At 41.1% G+C, this 19,923-nt stretch overlaps 1 protein-coding gene across 3 annotated transcripts in view; it reads left to right on the top strand.

Moving 5' to 3' along the window:
* The window catches only part of nat16 (N-acetyltransferase 16), a 35,250-nt gene extending 17,139 nt beyond the window's left edge, over positions 1-18,111 (top strand). The window contains exons 2-7 of one of the 3 annotated variants that reach the window (XM_040047173.1): positions 10,062-10,237; positions 14,995-15,064; positions 15,190-15,415; positions 15,797-16,021; positions 16,131-16,474; positions 17,000-18,111. In XM_040047173.1, coding sequence (XP_039903107.1) covers positions 15,200-15,415; positions 15,797-16,021; positions 16,131-16,474; positions 17,000-17,228 — 1,014 coding nt within the window. In that variant the 5' untranslated portion in view covers positions 10,062-10,237; positions 14,995-15,064; positions 15,190-15,199 and the 3' untranslated portion in view covers positions 17,229-18,111. The remainder of the gene's footprint in view (positions 1-10,061; positions 10,238-14,994; positions 15,065-15,189; positions 15,416-15,796; positions 16,022-16,130; positions 16,475-16,999) is intronic. The other 2 variants (XM_040047172.1, XM_040047171.1) reach the window with 2 other exon arrangements.
* Positions 18,112-19,923: the final 1,812 nt, after the last annotated feature.

Below are 19,923 nucleotides of genomic sequence, written 5' to 3'. Positions count from 1 at the left end.
TAATCTGAAGCTAAGAAACACTCAGATATTCTGTTACATTTAAGAACAATTAAATGGAAAATGTCTAAAATTAATAACAAAGGCATTTTATCCCATTCATCACATTCTTCAAAAATGAATCTTTCCAATTAATCGCGTGGCACCTCGCATCGTGTTGAATATAATTTGAAAGCATGTTACTGCAAAAGATGTCCACGTGTTAGTAAAATATGACAATATGCTCAAAAATTGTAAATAAACAGTGTAGTACATTCTGCTGTGCATTATGAAGGATGCCGCTGTTTGAAAATTCATAACCACTTCAATAAAAGTTACAATTTAAAATAGCAAAACAAAAAGTCATGCAGCCAAGTCAGGTCACGGGGGCAGCAGCAGAGAAGCTCAGACCTGCCTCTCACCACCTACTCCTGAGATGTAATCTCTCCAACATGTCCCGGGGTTACTGTGCTTTCTGATACCTTTCTGTCAGAAGCAGCATTACATTTTGGGGGAATTTGAACCACAGTAGCACATCTGTTGAAATGGACGACGCAGGCCAGCCTTTGTTCCCCACGTGAATAATTAAGCCGTATGCACCCACGACACTTTTAATAGTTCATCACTGCCCTTCTTTGGACTACTTTGGATTGCAATCCAGGAACATCCCACAGGAGCTGCAGTTTTGGAGAGTTTTGCATTCACAATGGGACATGTAAGGGGAGGGGGTGTGGCTATATGCTGCTGACACAGTGTTCACCATAGCATGTCTTATGCTTTATTATGCAGGTTTAATTGTGTGAAGATTATTCGGTGTTCTTGCCATGATGATCCTCTCATTTTTGGCACGTGGCGATCACATTAACCGGTCTCTGACACAATTTATTACAAGAAAGCTAATCAGAGATTCTTTCTTATCAGGAGGCTTTGGAACCACAACGTGCTGGAAAGAGTTTAAGTGAGCTAGGTCAGAAGCATCCTTATGTTCAGTATTTCAGTCTGGTATGGTAACCCAACTGTGGCAAGTAAGAACTAAACAGGATTGTCAGAACTGCTGGAAAAATTACTGGCGGACAACAAACTTTGCTGGATAAGCTGCATCATAAGGCTGTTCTCAGGGAAGCTCGGTCTATTGTTGCTGACTGTGAACACCCTCTTTATTCTGACTTTGAATTAGCGCCCACAGGATGACCTTATAGGGGTCAGTTGCGCAAAGAGCAATCGGTATACTGAATAATGAGATGCTGCGATGTGTTTTTATTGTTGTTGTATGTGTGCTTGTGTGGAAGTGTGAATGCAGGTTGATGTGAAGTTATTTGCTTGATTTGTTTATGGCTTCATGAACTGAAGACAATTTTCCACTGATGTTGATAATAAAGTTAATCTATTCAACTCTATTTTTTCTGTTTGATGAGAGATAAAAACAAAAAAAAGTAAAACCCTACATATTCTGGTCTGATTAAATTACTTAACACTAGAACACCAATTGTCAATTTATCAGCACTTGAACAAATCATTTAATAAAAGTGAAGTTATGAAGCACAGAAACAAGAAGTAGAAAAATATTCTTTACTGTTGTGTTTTGTAACTCAGAAAAATAAGTGATGTTTCATCTAAACGAATCAGGTTGTAGAGCCCAAGAAAACCTTTTCTGAATTATCGATGCCGTCTTAAATATCCCATTATTCATAACCAGTGCTTTGTTGTACAGGTAGTGGGCTTAAACCATTAATCGCACATGCTAGATGGATTCAGTGAAAGCTTAGAGGAATGGTGTTTTCTCTGATGCTGGTTAAAGGCTTCTGCAGTCCTTGCCCAGGTAAGGGAACATTCAGTAAAGTGCATGTTTTACTTTTATATGTGGTAACTACTTGATCACAAAAGTCAAAATTTGTAGCATAATATGTGTTTCTATACTTCCAGAAAAAAACAGGGGCAACTGCTTTTCCATTCAAGCATGGATCCAGATGACAGAGACAGCACGGCTGCATTGTTAATGAGCCCCTAAAACCTTACACATAATAAAAGCTGCTGTTCTAATTTCTGTTACCAAAATCAATTAAAAAAAAACCCTTTAAACACAAAATGTTTTGGAGTCTTTTATACTTTTATCACATTTATTTAAGCAATTCAAAAAGCATACATAACATTCATTCACCATTTCATTCATAGCCAGGAGCCCTCAGAGTCATTTACTCTGATTTTAAAGGAATGAGTCAACTACTACATTGTAATTTGCCCTCTTTCTGCTAACAGGCTCCAAGCTATCCCATATGGAGAAGAAATAGTAAAAACTTATGTGATTTACTCATGAAAGTGGCCACTTTCTCATTACTTTCATATATTGTTTTAGGAAGTATCCAAAACATACAAGTTTCATTGTATAATTTTTCAAGGGATCTTATATCTGTTTTCACTCTTGTATGCTTTTCATACAAGTTTCACACAAGACAGATACAAACTTTATAAGATTTATATATATCTTTTCCATATGGGATGGCCCTGTGATAGTGTAAGGAACTACTGTAGTCCACCAGCATTTTAAACAATGTGTTGCAGACCAAATCGAATCTGTTAGAAAAATTACATTTATTTGAACATTTTTGAGGTTTCTTTTCAATTCTGTTTTATTTATAAAAAAAAAAATCACAATAAAAGTCGCCTCAAGGTATATTATATATTGTAAGGTAGACCCTACAATAATATGGACAAATATTAAGAATCACATGACCCCTATGAGCAAACACTTGGCAACAGTGGGAAGGAAAAACTCTCTTTCAACAGGAAGAAACCTCCGGCAGAGCCAGGCTCAGGGAGGGGCGGGGCCATCTGCCTGAACCAGTTGGGTGAGGAAGAAAGAGCAAAAGATGTGTCTATTTGTTCTTACCACTGACCATCAGTGATATATTTCCACATAAACATTAAAACGTTACCCAGCTGGAAGTGAAGCCCTAACTTTTGTCACATCAGCAAACAAATTAAGTTTGCTAAACTAAGCGTATTAGAGCCTATGAATAATCAATTTTAATAATGATCACCAGCCACAACATTAAAACCACCTGCTTAAAATTGCACAGACCTGCTTGTGTTGTCAAAGCAGTCAGAGCATGGGTGCAACAGATGTTGGGGGTGTTTGTTGTGTCTGGAACGTCTTCTGCTGTAGCCTGCAGATCCTTGATTAGATCAGGATCTGGGGAGTCTTTGTTGCATTTTCTTCCAGCGGAGGTGCATCGTGAATAAGCTGAATGAGACAGCTGCCATCAGGGGGCACTGTTGCTATGTGGAGGTGTGTTTGATCTGCAATAGTCTTAAGGTGCATTGTACATGTCAAAGTCACATCCACAACACTGCCAGAAACCAAGGTTTTTTAGCAGAACATAACAACATTACGGTGAGATGTTCAATTATTTTTTACTTTACCTCTCAGTGGTTTTAATATTGTGGCTAGTTTGTGTAACCCCAAACCACTGCATGGAAAGAGTGCTTCAGCGATGCGTGTGACATGGAACACACACAGACATATCTGAGCAGACTGAAGGACGAAGAATGCTCAAAGTTTTTGCATGTGTTCATATCAAACTGTTTTCCTGATCCTTTTGCATGAGGTTGCTGAATATTTAAATACGCTTTGCAAATTTGGGGCTTGTTTACTCCCCAGTCAAGCCTACAGAGCCTGCATGATTCTAAACTCTCCAAAGTTTTTGGAACAAATAGCTTAAATTCATCAGATGCAATCTTTTTCAAAAGAATAATTTATTGGGTAAGTGTAAGAACTGCAATTTGGTTTTGATATTATGTTCATATAGGTAGTTATTTGAGGAAATTTCCAAATTAAAAAGACATTTTTTTAGGATTGGAGTAAACTTTTTTTCTTGTTACAGTTGTTCAACCTCTGTGTGGTTAACATGAACAAAGTCACAGGCAGTGTACAGGAGTACTTGTTTAATCAAGAGAACTATATTAAAAAAAAAAGACACTCAGCACATTCTGGTTAATTACAATTTGTCCATATATTGGTATGTCAACAGACTGATATGTTTCAGTGTACTTAATTTGTGCATTATATACAGTTGTGAATTTTACATACAATTATGATGGGCATGAATTTCATAGTAGTTGTGCTTTTAATGATTTCTTTGAACTTTTATATTTCCTTGCTGGAATGATTATAGCATACACCTTTAAAAGCTAAATTAAAAATTATTTTAAAAAATTAATTGGGGCAAAAGTTAGAATTTATTTAGTACATATATATATATATTACTCAACACTCTGAAGAAATGGTGCTAAAGGTTTTACGATGTCTTTCTGTCCAACCATTCTCTTTCGCTTATCCTTGTCAGGGTGGCGGGGGGGGGGCTCGAGCCTATCCCAGCTACTATAGGGCGAGAGAAAAAACCCTGTCCAGGTGCACCTTGGACAGGGTTTTTTAGAATTGCCAGTTAACCCAACTCCACTAACTGCATGTCTTTGGACTGTGGGAGGAAGCTGGAATACCTGGAGAGAACCCACACAAACATGGGGAGAACATGCAAACAACATGGAGAACACGCAAACTCCACACAGAAAGGCCCTGTCCAGGGCAACAGTGCTGTGAAGCAACAGTGCTAACCACCGTGCCACCGTGCTGCAACTTTCTTTGGACTAGACAAGGCCAGTTAACTTCTCATTAGTGATCATGATTAACCACTACTGGTAGATTAACTACTGCTTCTCTTTGCCAACATAAAGAAGGATTTTTTGACAGTACTTACTGGTTGACCAATGCTCAGATCAAAGGGAAACTCCAAATAATTCAGTAAAGATGCAAGAAGCACGATTGTAGATGTACACAAGCTAAGAAGACCTCATGGAGCCATTTCTAAACAACTGGAGATTCCAAGACCATAATTCCAAAATTAAAATAAAAAACTGTAGTAGTTATTCAGGTGTGTCACCACTTTGCTGGGTCTGGATGAAGACCCAGACTGCCACCATAAGATGTGAAGAAATGTTTGGATGGTTCGGAACAATCCAGGAAAAAAACAGGGCTCAACACTGCTATTAACTGGAAGCTGCTGGACCACCAGTGTCATTGTGTAGGGAAGCAGGTTTTAGATTCCCAGAGACTGAGAGGGTACCAACCAAGGAAGAAGATCCTGCTCCAAAAGACATCGACACATTCTTGATTGATTAAAATTTGAAGCTGCCAGTTTTTACCAGCTGTGTCAACCAGTCTCCTCTGGCAATGCCTTGGAACCAGCTGCACCACCACACCTTGCCACAAACCCCATCGCCAGTGTGGGCATGATGAGTGAGCATCTGAGGAGTTAATAGCAAAGGAAGTCAACTACCCACTGGATTGTCTGTGACTGTACTGTGTTTCCCATTATGACAGTTTCTGGGTGAAACCCCCCTCACCTGCTGGGAGAAAATGTCCCATAGCCCAGGTGCTCGAGGGATTGATCTGCAGCACGAAAGGGAGGGAGCATCAGCATTAATCAACAGCTAGCTGGTGGGAACTCAGACACAGCTGGGAGTTCCAACAGGACAATGAATGGATAAAACACACTAACATTGGGCTTATGGAATACCTGGAAAGCCCTGAGCTCAGCATTGGTGAAAATTTGTGGACCATTCTTAAAAGCCAAACCAGTGCTAGGAAACCAACCAACAAACTTCATGAGCTAGTCCACTGAAATAAACTGAAACTTCCAATTCTCCCATGAAGAGTCATCAAATATCCATCCAGAATTATGCCAGAAGCTTCTTGATGACTACCAAAAAATCTGGTTGAACTAAGGGACATTTAACCAAATATTAGGTGTTTATATGAAACTGTATGTAAACTAACTCATTAAAGATGCACGCTGTACCATTCCATCCAAACAAAAAGAACAGTTCAAATAAATAATTAACAGATCTAATGCTACGATATTCATGCCAATGATAACTGCATGAAAACTTCTGACCGTATCTCTGGTCAGCACCTTGAGTGCTCTGTCTCTGCACACACACAGTGGTCCTCAGTGTCACTACAAAAAGAGGAGCATTAATTAATTTAATCCCCTCTACCTGGTCCTCAGCCTCCTTGGCACTGAAGCCCAGTGCACCACTGCAGCAGACCCAGAGAACACCCCCCCACACACTGCCCGACTGACGTCAGAGCTGCATTGAGCCAAACCCGGGGGTGTCTGGCTTTACAACTAGATACCACCGGGCATTGAGACCCTCTAGCTCCATGAGGCACTGGAAAGTGGCCGGGGCTCTGAACAAGCCGAACACAAGTGTGACAAATTGGAACAAACTGTACGGAGTGGAGAAGACAGTGTTTTCCTTCGACTCTGGTTGGTTAAATCAAGTGTGAAAAATCAAGCATTACCTAATCAGTCCAGGAGCTCATCGACCCAGGGCATGGGGTAGGCATCAAACCGTGACACTTTTTTCACCCTGTGGTAGTGACACAGAACTGTATAGACCCCTCTTTCTTCATACCAGAACTATGGGGCTACACTAAGTGCTGTGTGACTCTTCTCTCACTCCCATTTTCAGCATTTCAGCCAATTCTTTCTGAATTGGCTGAAATGTTGCTTATGTTCAGGCAACCTGAAGGGCTGTGAACTCCCAGTGACGCCAAGCTGCGTTTCAAAATAAAGGCGGAGAACACATCTGCAAAACTCTGTTGCAATGCAGCAACATCCAAACATCTGAATCAGGGTCTTATTCAAGTCTTATTCAGCCGCTTCATCAGTCCATCAGTCTGATGATGGTAGACGCTGATTTAACACCCAATCATTCGTCCAGCTCTTTTAGTGTGCAAGACATGAACGACGTGAGCTGGTCTGTCAGTATCTCTTTTGGGATACCTGAAACAGCGCCTGCACCACTCTCTTTGCAGAAAAGGTGCACAGCGGCACTGCTTCTGGGTATTGGATTGCATAATCCACCAGAACTAGTAAAAAGCGACAGCCATGTACACTCTGGTGAAATGGCCCAATGAGGTCCATTCCAATGCGCTCAAATGGGACCTCCATTTTATTTTATATGCTGGAATATGAAGAATGGGATTACAGGATTACTTTCTTGGAAAAGTAATGAGTAACTAATTACTATTTTCAAGTAACTTGACCAACACTGGTCACATGACTGCTCCAGTGGGAAATCTCCCGTGGGGGTGAATCATTGACCCACAGCCCCAAAAGGTTCCCAAATTCAGGGATGCGATATAACTGCATTCTGCCCTTAAATTTAATCAGCAGCGGCACCGTGAGATATTTGTGGATGTCCCCATGAACACATCTAACCTCCACCCACTCAGCCTCTAACAATACTCCCGGGCGAACCAGGGTTTGGTTGACCAGAGTCTGCGTGCAGCTTGTGTCTACCAAAGCCTGGTCTATACCCACTTGACACCTTAGCAGAATGCGGTAGTCCGTCTGGGACCGGGGGAGGGTGCCCGAGCCCCGGTGATGGGGAACACCTATCCCACTTCCATCAGCGGACAGTCAGGCCTCAGGTGTCCTGGCAGCCCACACTTCTAGCACTCCTCCCCCGGCATCTGTGATGCACTCTGTTGCTCAGGAACAGTGCCGGCTGTTTCTGGACCCTGGGAAGGCAGATAGGACAGAAGTGGGTTAGTTGTCCGCCGTGGCCAGGTGATCCTCTGTGCAACAGCAGCAACAGAGCCAGAGATCACACACACCCATTTGCCATATGTAGATACAAACTGAAGACATCAAATATATGAAGCAAGATATATGGAATTATGTAGTAAAGACAAAAGTGATAAATATGTTTTATATTTTAGGTTCCACCCTTTGCTTTGTTGGCAGCGCTGCACACCCTCGGCCTTCTCTCAGTGAGCTTCATGCTGTCGTCACCTGACATGTTTCCCCTCACAGGTGAGCCTGTCAGGGCTCATTTGTGGAATTTCTTGCCTTCTTAATGAGGTTGGGACCATCAGGTGTGTTGTGCAGCAGTCAGGTTGGTGCACAGCTGGCAGCCATATTTGACAACTGTTAGAATTCATATTATGGCAAGAACCAATCAGCTGAGAGAAACAACAGCCCATCATTACTTTCAGAACTGAAGGTCAGTCAGGCTGTAAAACTGCTAAAACTTTGAATGTGTCCCCAAGTGCTGTCACAAAAACCATCAAGACCACGATGAAACTGTCTCACATGAGGACGCCCCAGGAAAGGAAGAGCAGGAGTCCCCTCTGCTGCTGAGGACACATTCATCCGAGTCACCAGCCTCAGAAATCACAAGTTAACAGCAGCTCAGATCAGAGCCCAGATAGATGCCACACAGAGCTCCAGTAGCAGACACATCTCTACATGTTCAGAGGAGACTGTGTGGATCAGGCCTTTATGGTCAAACAGCTGCTGAGAAACACAAGGAGTGGACATTAGACCAGAGGACATCTGTGGTTTGGTCTGATGGGTCCAAATCTGAGATCTTTGGTTCCACCTGCCGAGTCTTTGTGTGAGAGAGAAAAGGTGAACGATGGTCTCTACATGCATGGTTCCCAATGTGAAGCATGGAGGACGAGATGTGATGGTGTGGGTGGGTTTGCTGCTGACACAGTTGGAGATTTATTCAAAATTGAAGGCGCACTGAACCATCATGGCTTCCACAGCATCCTGCAGCCACATGCATCCCATCCAGTTTGTATTTAGTTGGACCATCATTTATTTTCCAACAGCACAATGACCCCAAACACACCTCCAGGCTGTGTCAGGGCTGTTTGACCAAGAAGGAGAGTGATGGAGTGCTGACCAGATGGTCTGGCCTCCACAGTCACCTGACCTAAACCCAGTGGAGATGGTTTGGGATGAGATGGAGCTCAGAGTGGAGGCAAAGGACCAACAAGTGCTCAGCATCTCTGGGAACTCCTTCAAGACTGTTGGAAACCGTTTCAGGAGACGACCTCATGAAGCTCATGGAGAGAACGCCAAGAGTGAGCAAAGCAGGACTCAAAGCAAAGGGTGGATATTACCAAGATATAATCTAAGATATAAAACACGAGTTATTTCACAGTTTTTTGTTTACTACATAATTCCACGTGTTCATTCGTAGTTTTGATGCCTTCAGTGAGAATTCTAAAGAAACACACACACACATACAAACACATATGTGTGTGTGCAAGGTATGCTCTTAAATATAGCAGAGGGGATTTTCTGTCTACTTCTACCTCACCAACTTATCACCTACTTAGTGGGTTCATCAGACTTCTCTTCATTACCAGGAATTCTACTAAATATCCAGACACTTTCAAACAGCTCACCGTAAGAAAAAGCAAAAGTTTTCATGCCATCAATACACAAACATAATTAATAGTTAGTGAAAATGCTGAGGCTTTTACAAAGACTCTTTCATCTCAAAAAAAAAAAAAAAAAATCTAACAGTTTCCATAACCCCATGTATGGATCCATCTTTATTGCACTACAATTCATTTATCCTAAAAAACTGTACAGCTGCCCCCAGAAGGCTCTTAGATACACTTTGGAATTCAGTTTTGGCCACTTTAGTATTTAAAAAGCTTTTCGATCATTTCATCTTTATTTACTTTATTAAACTTCATTTAATATAATTTGTGAAGGTGAAGTTTCAGGTCATCACTTCTCATAGTTTTACGATAGAAATCACTATTGATCTTTGAGACTGCTCAGTCACTGGCTGTGCTGTTGGAATGTTTTTCTTTATATAGTCACCCCACAACCACAAAAATGAGAGGACTAGTCATTTGTCTGTTGAGGGACAGGAACGTCAGGGTCAATATAGAACTGCCTTTGTTAATAACTTTTATTAAAATACATTAATCTCTGTAATCTTTACAAATTACAACTAGACCAGATTACGAGGCTCTCCACAGTTACACAACAACATCAGTTTAGCTGTGGCTATGATAGAAATGTGCAGTTACTTTATACATTTACTTGAATTGTTATTAATCCTACACAGAACCAGCCAGCGTAGGTGACATAGTTTGAGTGCAGGACACAGTTGTCTTAATGTCATCACAACAAGCACAGAATGATTATTGACAGATTTACAAACTAATGATTTTCTGGTGCCTTTGTGTCAATGGTGTGTTTCATGTATAGGCGGGGCTGCGTGGGAGAAACGGATCCTGCTATCATGCAACAGAGTGATATGCTAATGTCTTTGCATCAACATGGAGGCTACTGGCATGAAGCACTGGAGCCACAGATGCACCCAGGAGACATGAATCATTTTGGTGTCCATGTTGTCATCACTTGACCAACCAACTGAATCCATGGTGTGTTCCTTTGAGTTTTGTACTATTTGGGGTTCTTTTCAGTGTGATGGCCCAAACAATTCTGTGTTTAACTGGTGCAAAACACAAAAAAGAAAGCTGGAAACATTCCAAATATATTTTCTTGCTTCTTAGCAGAGAAAAAAGATGGTATGTTCATTATGAATGTATGTGACATGTGACTTCACCAGAGTGTACTGACCATGTGAGCTAACGTTTTTCATAGGTTGTTAAAGAATGTCAGTGTACTTTTTCAGTTGAGTGCAATGAGGAGGCTGCATGTTTACAACATATAACAACAACAACATGTGCTGAGCACATGGCTCGTTCTCTGCTTGTAAAGAGCTGAATATGTTCACACATAGAAAATGTATAAAAATGTGCGCTGTCAGCGTTAATCTCGTTAAAATGACTTTAACAACATAACCGCAGTTTGAAACTGTTCTTCGTTTGTGAAATGTACAACGAGCTAACCGCGCTAACGCGTTGATGCCACGGTAACTCGCTAACGGAGATTTGTGGTTATGGCGTTAACGGCATTTTAACAAGCTTAGCGCTGACAGCACTAATAAAACTGAATGATAGCTATTGCTGTCCTTGCCTTTATGGAGGGCGATGTGCTTCGGTGGCATTTCAGCTTCCAGCATTTTCCAGTTTTTGCCACCTGTGCATGTGACAGCCTATACATGCTTTAAAATCGTGTATTGAGTGAATAACACATAGAGACTCCCAACAGTGGGTAAACCCCAGTACAGCTGCAGCTGTACACACTTCACTGTTAAGCATTACTGATGCATAAAAGCATAAAGTTTGTTCACACTGTGGTTCACACCAAAGATGACCAGTGTAAGAAATTTAATACCAGGAACAGTCTTTTCAACTTATTGTCACCTTGGTTAAAATGCTGTGTATGTTTATTATAACCACTACTACTGCTCTGTGAGTGAAAGGCACACTGCCTACATTTCCAACAGCAGGCTTTTTTTTCTGAACTGAAATTACTGAATAATGCGTGTTCTTCATGACTCACCAATAAAGTCACATCATGGTCTGGTCCTTGTTTTTGTGAATCTTTTGGTTACATTTTTTCCCGCTGTGTTTTCATGCCACCAGTTCTAAAGCTCCTTTGGGCAGCTCGGACAAAAACTAGACGTAGGTCCGCACTGATAGTTGCACGTTAGATGGTCAGTCAGTGTTGCCCAATTCCATTTTGTCTGGAGAACACTGCCAGCCATTGAGAGAGAACCATTAGGAACAGGAGAGAAGTGTTTGAGAGACAGAAAGGCAAAAATAAAATAGCATTCCTCTCACTGGTAGGACCAGGATACTCAGCCAAGCATGGCAGCTCATCTCACAGCTTCAAAGGCATGGTGGAAAAATACCAGCGTCCCCAATGTGTACATTTCAATCTGTTGTGACCAGACAGTGTTTTCACTGCAAATGCCCTTGCAGCTCACATGGCCGATTAATAGATTGTAGGAACAAGTTTAGCATTTCTGTGTTAGCCTGCACTTCCCCAATGAACTGTCCACACTCCAGTGCTTCAGCACATCACAAACCCAGACAAACAGACTTATAATAACCCAGCTCAGCCACAATAACGAAAACAATAAATATATCATGCTTTACTAGTCTCAGTCTCTCTAGTCTGCCTTCCATTAAAGACATAATTATTTTGCATCAACCTTAATTAAAAATATCACCAACGACATGAATGTGTTTGGATTCATGGAAGAAACCAGAGAACACAAAGTTCTGAGGGGTTCAAATCTAGAACATTAATCCACAAACAAACATCCAGTTGTTACACAGAAATACGACCTAATGACGGTGCAACGTTTTACTACAGGCACTGTTTATTGTTAGCGTACAAATTAAGCATTCCTTTACTCTCCAGGATTCTCTCAGAGTTACGTCTTTATACATTTCATCCATATATTTTACTTTTCTTTAAATTTTCATCAAAGGTTATCTGATTCTCTTGGGCCATTTTTGTACATTTTTGACATTTTATAATTACAAGTGTTCAGTGTGAGCAATTCTAGTAGTACAGAATTATGTACTGCAGGTGTGTGGAGGCTGAAGACAAATGTATTGCTTAAAACAGCAGCTTTGTGTTTGACAGATGCTGAAATATGTGGACAGGTTGTTGCTTCTTCTTAGTGCCCCTATGGCATTCTTATGTATTCACATTGAACAATAAATATTTGTTTTTGTAATGGTAGATATTGAATCAAATGTCATTTCTTTTTCTTTGTGTGTGATTTTGTCACTTTGAGCTTGAGGTTAAAACTTACTGTGGAAAAGTTGTAGTCTACAATGGGTTGTTATGCAAAGTTTGCAACTGTTCTTCATTTGTAAACTGTACATTTCAGAATTTGTGATACTGCAAGACAAGTACAACAGAGTTTTAGGGCCACATTAAGAAAAAACATGTTATTGATCATTTTGAGAATAAAGTCGAAATTTATTCAAAATGCTGTATTTTGAAAAGAAAAAGTTTAAATACAATTTTGAGAAAAAAGTTGAAACATGCAGATTACAGTTGTTGTTTCAACACAGACCGTCACAGTCGTTATGCAAAATGACTTGTTTACATGAGTCAGTGAAGCAAATCAGCCACTCGACCAGGTTTGTGTGGTTTCTCTGACCACATGTAGCTTCTCCACCATCTTTTCAACATCTTTATACTTTTCAGCACCCTGTGTTTATGTTCTAAAAGAGAAACGACGTCCTTCCTTGTTACTAAAACCGATTCTGAAGAACAATTTCACAAACTCAGAGGGTACAGCAGCTGTCGAAACAACTGTATAATCTCCACATTTTGACTTTATTCTCAGAATGATCAATAATATTTTTTTCTTAATGTGACCCCAATACTCTGTCATACAAAAGTCTAATGTTTAAAAATAGACATAAATTAAAACATACCAAAGTAAAGCGATCTATCTCCTTTCATCTCAGACAGCGCTGGCAGTAATATTAACCTGTCAGTTAACATTACTGCCATGTTGTGGCCACAGCTGGTTGTTGCCACTGAAAACTGTGCTTCTTTCAATCTCATAGAAAACTGCAGCTCTCTGTGTTTTGACGGTTTTGTCCATCTCCTGTTAACAATGACTGGAGCTGTGCAAGCTGAGAGGCCAGCAGCTTTTTTCCTGGTGGCTTGCACATGATGGCATGCCTGGCAAGCTGCCGCTGAATCTGCTTTCACTGCTCTGAGATCAGTTAGGATCTATGCTTCAGATGGGAACACAGAGAGCATTAGCCAGTAAATGATCTTCACTAATTTAGATTCATAACAGACGAGTTTGCTTGGCCAACATGTGTGATGCAGATAAGATGAAGCTTGAAAAGGTTGTAGTAATGTGGTCCACACAGGACAGCCACTACAAACTTATGATGTTTAGAATATGATGCTGGACATTAAACAGTATTAAAAGTGAGCCATCTTCTCTGCTTGCCCTTCTGTGATTCAGCCACAACTGTGGTTGAATTGGACTTGAGTTTTCAGAACCACAGGATTTCACTACTTCTGTGTCTGTAGTTGGGGTCATAACTCTGTGGCAACGATCTTTTCATTTTCTTCACTGTAGTTGCTAGTGGTTTGATGTGCAGTCTATGCCTCTGGCTGTACTCTGCTGCGAGTATGTTATTGTACTGTGAATCATCTTTTCCAGCTGAAAGTAAACTCTAAAACCCCGTTAACACTTCTTTCATGGCAACTGCTGGCAGATTGTTGACCAAGTTGCACCAATCATGTTCTTTCAGAGGTTGCACAATCTGTGTCTTCTGAACATACGGCAAAATCCCTCTTTTTCCCTTTGTGGTTCGGTGTTTGAGGCCTTGTGGTTTGCTGTTGCCACAGTCTTGTATTTGCCACCCACTGCTACACAAATTGACATGCAATGGTATGTCTACCGAGGTGGTTGATGTCAGGTTGATGTAAGGTAAACGTCCCAATTCATGATCACCTCTCAAAGTGATGTGCAGCTAGTGTTCTTCACACTCCTTGATGTTTCATTGGTAGTAAAAGAGGGATATTTCAGTCTTTGAAGTGGGGCTGTAATTTGAAGAGAAAGGCTTTATTGTCTTTAAGCTGAATTTTTTCTACTATGCATAGTAGGACATGCTCATCTTGGATTTTGTGCTGCAATGGCCAAAACCTTTCTTCCCCAAATCTGCACTTTTTGGGTTTCTTTATAATAATTTGATGCTATGCAGGCTCTTCCTTGAACTTTTCTTCGACTGGAGTTCTTTCTCCCGATCAACACCAAAATCTTGCTCAGCTGATTTCTGGGGTTCTCTCTCTAATATAAAGCACCTATAGTGGCTGTTTTTGTGAACTATTGCGATATAAGTAAAATTGGATTGAATTGAAAAATGTGTTACTTAACATCAGAGACGTGATCCATAAAGCATTTGAGCACTGATTGTATTTGAATGGAACCAACGATAGACCCGGTCCAAACAGGGGGCTTTCCCACAGTGTTGTGAGAAAGAAAACATGTGCTGTTAAATAATTTGGTTAATGAACAAGGACTCTTCTGGCCTCTGTCCAAGATAGAACCTCTTATTTTACATGCACGGCCTCTCCACTAACGCAAAAATCTGCAATCCAATTTGCAGAAGCAATCAGCTCCTAATTCTTCTTCTCATGTATGTTTGATTTCCTATTGGTTAGTGCCTTTGAATAATGAATGTGTGTCTCTTGGTGTGGTTAATACTAAAGTGTTTAATGTTTTGTCCCCTTTGCTAAGGATGGAATCGGTGAACTTGGTTCACCAGCCATACACCTTGAGGTCTGTTATATTCTGCTTTCAGAAAATGGTAAAATGATTTACTTATCTGTGGCTAATTATTTTTGATTACGCGAGAATGACATCCCGCTCTGAAGCACAAAATATGATTTAATATAGTCCACAATAATATCTCTTCCATTTTTATCTTATCAGTTGTTCCAAGATGAAGATTGATACCAGCCTGAATATGCCCCAGCTCCCAGAGGCCCTGTCCCAGGCAGGCCTTCAGTTTACTGTGGCAACTGAGGAGGACTTTGATGAAATCATGGCTATGAGCCAGGACATCTATGGAGGCCTTGACTATCTACCTACTAGATACACTAGCTGGCTGCAGGATACCAACCGTACAGTTATACTGGCACGCAAACATGGAAAAGTGGTAAGTTCACTCAGTAGTAAAAGTTCAGTTCACTGGATAAATGGCTGTAAAGCATCACCCTGATAAATGACCCAGCCAGCCTGAAACCTCAGCAGGTTGCATTCTACATATACATCTACTATACATATAAAACACAACAAAACATATATCTGAATGCTGTTTGTTGATTCGAGCACATAATTAAGTAAATTATCTCTCCTATTAACGGACCGCCAAACTTGCTACTATGAGCTTGAGTAAAACACCCGGCAACTAGATATGACTTCCTCACAAACTAGCAGAGTTGGCCCCTTAGATAAATAAGTAATTAAAGGTATCCATGTCAGCGTGATGGCTTGTAATTTCTTGTCTGTTATCTTCCTTTGTTTGATTGCTTGGTAGATTGCTCTGGAGTCTGTCTGTGTCATCGATGAGGGGGAGACCATGCTGGTGGAAGGTCTCCGTGTTGCCCCCCAGGAAAGGGGCAAGGGCGTGGCAGGTGTTCTGCTACGCTTTTGTGCTGAGCTGGTTAAATCTAGGTATCCAGAGGTCAAAGTGTGCCGCTTGACCCGTGATGATAAGCTTGGACCAAAGGACTTTGAAAAGTACCGCATCATAACTAAGCAGGTAGAGTAAATAAATGCTTTGATCTGTCCTGATGTTAAATGGCTTCTTAGTCATCATGAGCCTTTTTGGGCTGTTTGCATGCTTTCAATGCTGCCTTTTCTCTCTCCAGGGAATCCTGCTGATGCGCTTCAGAGCTGAAGACCTCAAGCTGCATCTCTCTGAATTTGGTCTAGAAGGAGACAATGAATCCACTTTGTCCACCTTTTGCTCCAGTCCTCCTCCAGTGCGTCTGGACCATACAGCAATCCAGCAGCTGTACTTAAACAGTGACCTGATGCACGGGGTCCTCCCTAACGCAACCATCATTCAAGACTGGCAGCCATTCAAGCTTTTGCCCAGTAACATGGCAATCCTACTAAAGAAGGAGATTGACTGGATGGTGGATGATGTGTCCAATCCTACTGTGGCCAGCCTCTGTACCTTCCCATTCAGGGTCCCCATTGGAGATGACTGGTAAATGTTCCTTCTTCATTTATTGATAGGACTAAATGGATGTTGCTGAAGCAAGTGTACTGACAGTAACACGAACCATTGTCTATAATAGCAACTTTTAATAGTATCACTAGGGAGCACAAGAAATTCACTTTTTTCTACACGGTACAGATAGTTTCTATAGAGACCGTTCTTATTCCCAACGCGTAACATACTGACGATTTGTCACGTCCTGAGGCGTCCCATAGCACCTATGATATGCACCGTGTATTGCAGCCCTAACCTTAACCACAGTCTCAATTGTATTAGATAGTGTTTCCAAAGCGATTAATGATGAGGAAGCAAAATAAATTTACATGTTTCATTCCAAATGGTTCTCATGTTTCTGACTGCGTAACATACCGACGATTTGGCACATGGCGTCGAACGTTACGTTTTGGGATGAGAACGTGTTGTTTCTATAATATGGTCATTACATTTACAATCATCCTTACTGCTAAGAATGGGAAACTGTTTTCACACAGTCATGATGTTTTCTTTAACCAGGTATTACCTGAACATCGACATGTTTGGTAAAGACCTCGCCCTGGCTCGACAGCAGTTCTTGTACCACCTGCAGCGCCATACTGCCACCTTGAAGGGTCATGTGATGTGCCAGATGTTCCTAGACCCACCGCTTTGGAAGGCCATGGCTGAATTCTGCCACGACACCCTGAGTGTGGAGCTGGTGAAAGAGTATACTGAGCAATGCGTGGTGGAGTGTGATCTCATCTAGTTGCAGAAGGTGGATGGAAATAAGGAGAAGTTGTCAAGGCATGACAGGAAGGAAGACAAGGGTTTAAACAACAAGGAAGTAACACAAATACAAATAAACACAACACTCTGTACTGAGGAGGAAAATCAAGTAAACAAAATGTAGTTTTAGATACAAAACAAAACCTTGAAGAACTAACAATACACAGACACATGATGGGAACTTAAAATCATCTACATCATGTAATCAACTACAATAGGTCTATGATTAATGCCGAATTTATAAAGTTTATAATAATTAACTGGTACACTGGACGCGTTGATTTTGCTACTGAGGTGTATTTAACATGTCGTTTCCTCAAAAACAAGAGAAGGAACAAAATAACACAAATACCTCTTTCCATGGATCTAAAATGGACTTGTGGAAAAGCACTAAAAAACACCCTGTTGTTTTTTTAAATGATTTTCAAAGAATGATCAAATCTGATAGAGTCCAACAGAGTCACATAGGATGCGAATACACGTGAGGATTATGGTCCTGACGAGAGGTCGAGAATTCAATCAGAAGTTAGAAAAGTTCTTTAATTTCACTGAATAAAAAGCAAACTGTTTTTGTCATTGCTATAAGTCTTGCGCGGACCCTATTGCAGTTGAGCTACAAAGATGTAAAAAAATTAAAAAGTGATGAACGTGAGGATACTTTTCCCACACACTGTCGTAAAGTAAAATTGTGCAAACAAAGTGCAACAGCTCATTTTCAATTCTGTTCTCTGTGTAAATATGGAAATTCTAAATATGTGTAATGCTGAATTGGGTTGTCAAATCTGCACATTTCTAAAGGCACTTTATTAAAACTACCCTTGAAGGTTGTGTCTACATTATAACGAGAATCAATCGTTTGGGATCAAAAACAGCGCCCTCCAGAATGTTCGGGGCAAAGACAGCACATTTTTGCAGCTTTGCCTTTAAACAGCACCACTGTGGAAATCACAAATCAATATGTTACTGAAGTGCAAGCTTTCAGGTTTAATTTAAGGGGTTTTACAAAAATTATGCATGAGCTGTATAGTATAAAATGGCGTAGTCCCCCTACCTTTCAGATGTTCAAAAATAAATGGAACAATTGACTGACAAATGCTTTTGTGGCAGGTGAGGCCTGCTTCACTGTTATTTAGTGAAAAAGAAAGCAGACATAATATTTGAAGGTTAATCATAATTCAAAGTGTTTCACTGTAAATTTACCGTAATTTTAAAACGAAATCTTGCAGGTGAAGAACGTCGACATTACCAAAGGTTGATTCTGTTCATCTGGACGTTTTCAGTGGGAGAAAAGTTTCGTCACTCATCCAGGTGACTCCTTCAGTCTCAGCTGACTGCAGGTTTCCCCAACCTTATAAATAGCAGGAAATTGGCTGGAAAGCTGCAGCCAATCCAGGAGAGAAGGACAACCGCTGACTAAGAGAAAACCTGTAGTGATCCCATATGTGTCAGGAGTATCGGAGCAGTTGATTTTTTCCAAACACCGGGTCTCTGTGGCTTTTAAACCCCAAAACACGCTGCGCCAAAAACTGGTCCACCCCAAGGATCAGGTCCCCCGACACAAACAGAGTAACATAGTGTACGCTGTTAAGTGCAGGAGGATTGCCAGGATTTATACATCGGGGAAACCAAACAACCTCTGGCTACAACACAGAAGAGCCACCTCGTCAGGCCAGGACTCTGCAGTCTATTTACTCCTACAGGCCAGTGGACACTCTTTAAATGATGAGGATGTAACATCCTGGACAGGGAGGAACGCTGGTTTGAGGGCGGAGTCAAGGAGGCCATTTACGTGAAAAGGGAAAGACCATCTCTGAATCACCATCTTACATGCTGTGATTGCAGCCATTCCCCAGCTCTCTGTGAATGGGACTCATGGACATTAATCTGTGGTTGTTAATTAATGGTCATGAAAATCTGCATGATTAAGATTAAGGAACTGACCTCACAGCCCATTGTTCCTTCAGTGGGCTGGTTTCAGTCATTATGCAAATGTCCTGTTTATAAGATTGAAACCTGCAGTCAGCTGAGACTGAAGGAGTCACCTGGATGATGACGAAACGTTTCTCCCACAAAACGCAAAAATCCACAGTGCTCATCCTTTAATAAACACACTCTTCACCAACCTTACAAGGTGAGTTGTGTTCATACCACCTGTAACGTTACTTTGAGTTAGGAGATAAAGCTATGAGGTCCATCTCAGTCCATACGTCCATGTGCAAGCACACTTCTCCCACTCTACAGAGAGCAGTGGCGCACACTTGTGACATCATTAACATTAACTTAAGTTGTCTTAAAGAGACACCACACAATTGTGACTGTTACACACAGCATCTGCCTAACATGGTGGAGCCAGCATCGTGCCAGTGAAACTGGGTCACTGACAATGTGACTGCTGATAGAAGCAGCAGAATTCATTGTGAAGTGTGCAGCGCTTTATGCTCTGCTCAGACCTAACCAAACGATGCTCAGACAGAAAATGATCAGACAGCACTAACAGTGCAAACAGATTAGGACCCAAATCATACTGAAAAAGCAACCCAACAGTTTCTCAAGGTAAAAGAAACGGGACGTTCTTCCATGCCCAAGTCTGTCACATGATCTCAACCCAGCAAGCACCAAATCACAACAGCCACCTTAAGGAGCTTTAGGTGTTAAGGTAAAGACCCTAAAACATA

Source organism: Simochromis diagramma, unplaced genomic scaffold, assembly GCF_900408965.1.
Source record: "Simochromis diagramma unplaced genomic scaffold, fSimDia1.1 OVJJ01000113.1, whole genome shotgun sequence".
NCBI lineage: Eukaryota > Metazoa > Chordata > Actinopteri > Cichliformes > Cichlidae > Simochromis > Simochromis diagramma.
The sequence above is the reverse complement of the archived record's forward strand: the minus strand, read 5'-3'. Positions and strand labels throughout refer to the sequence as shown.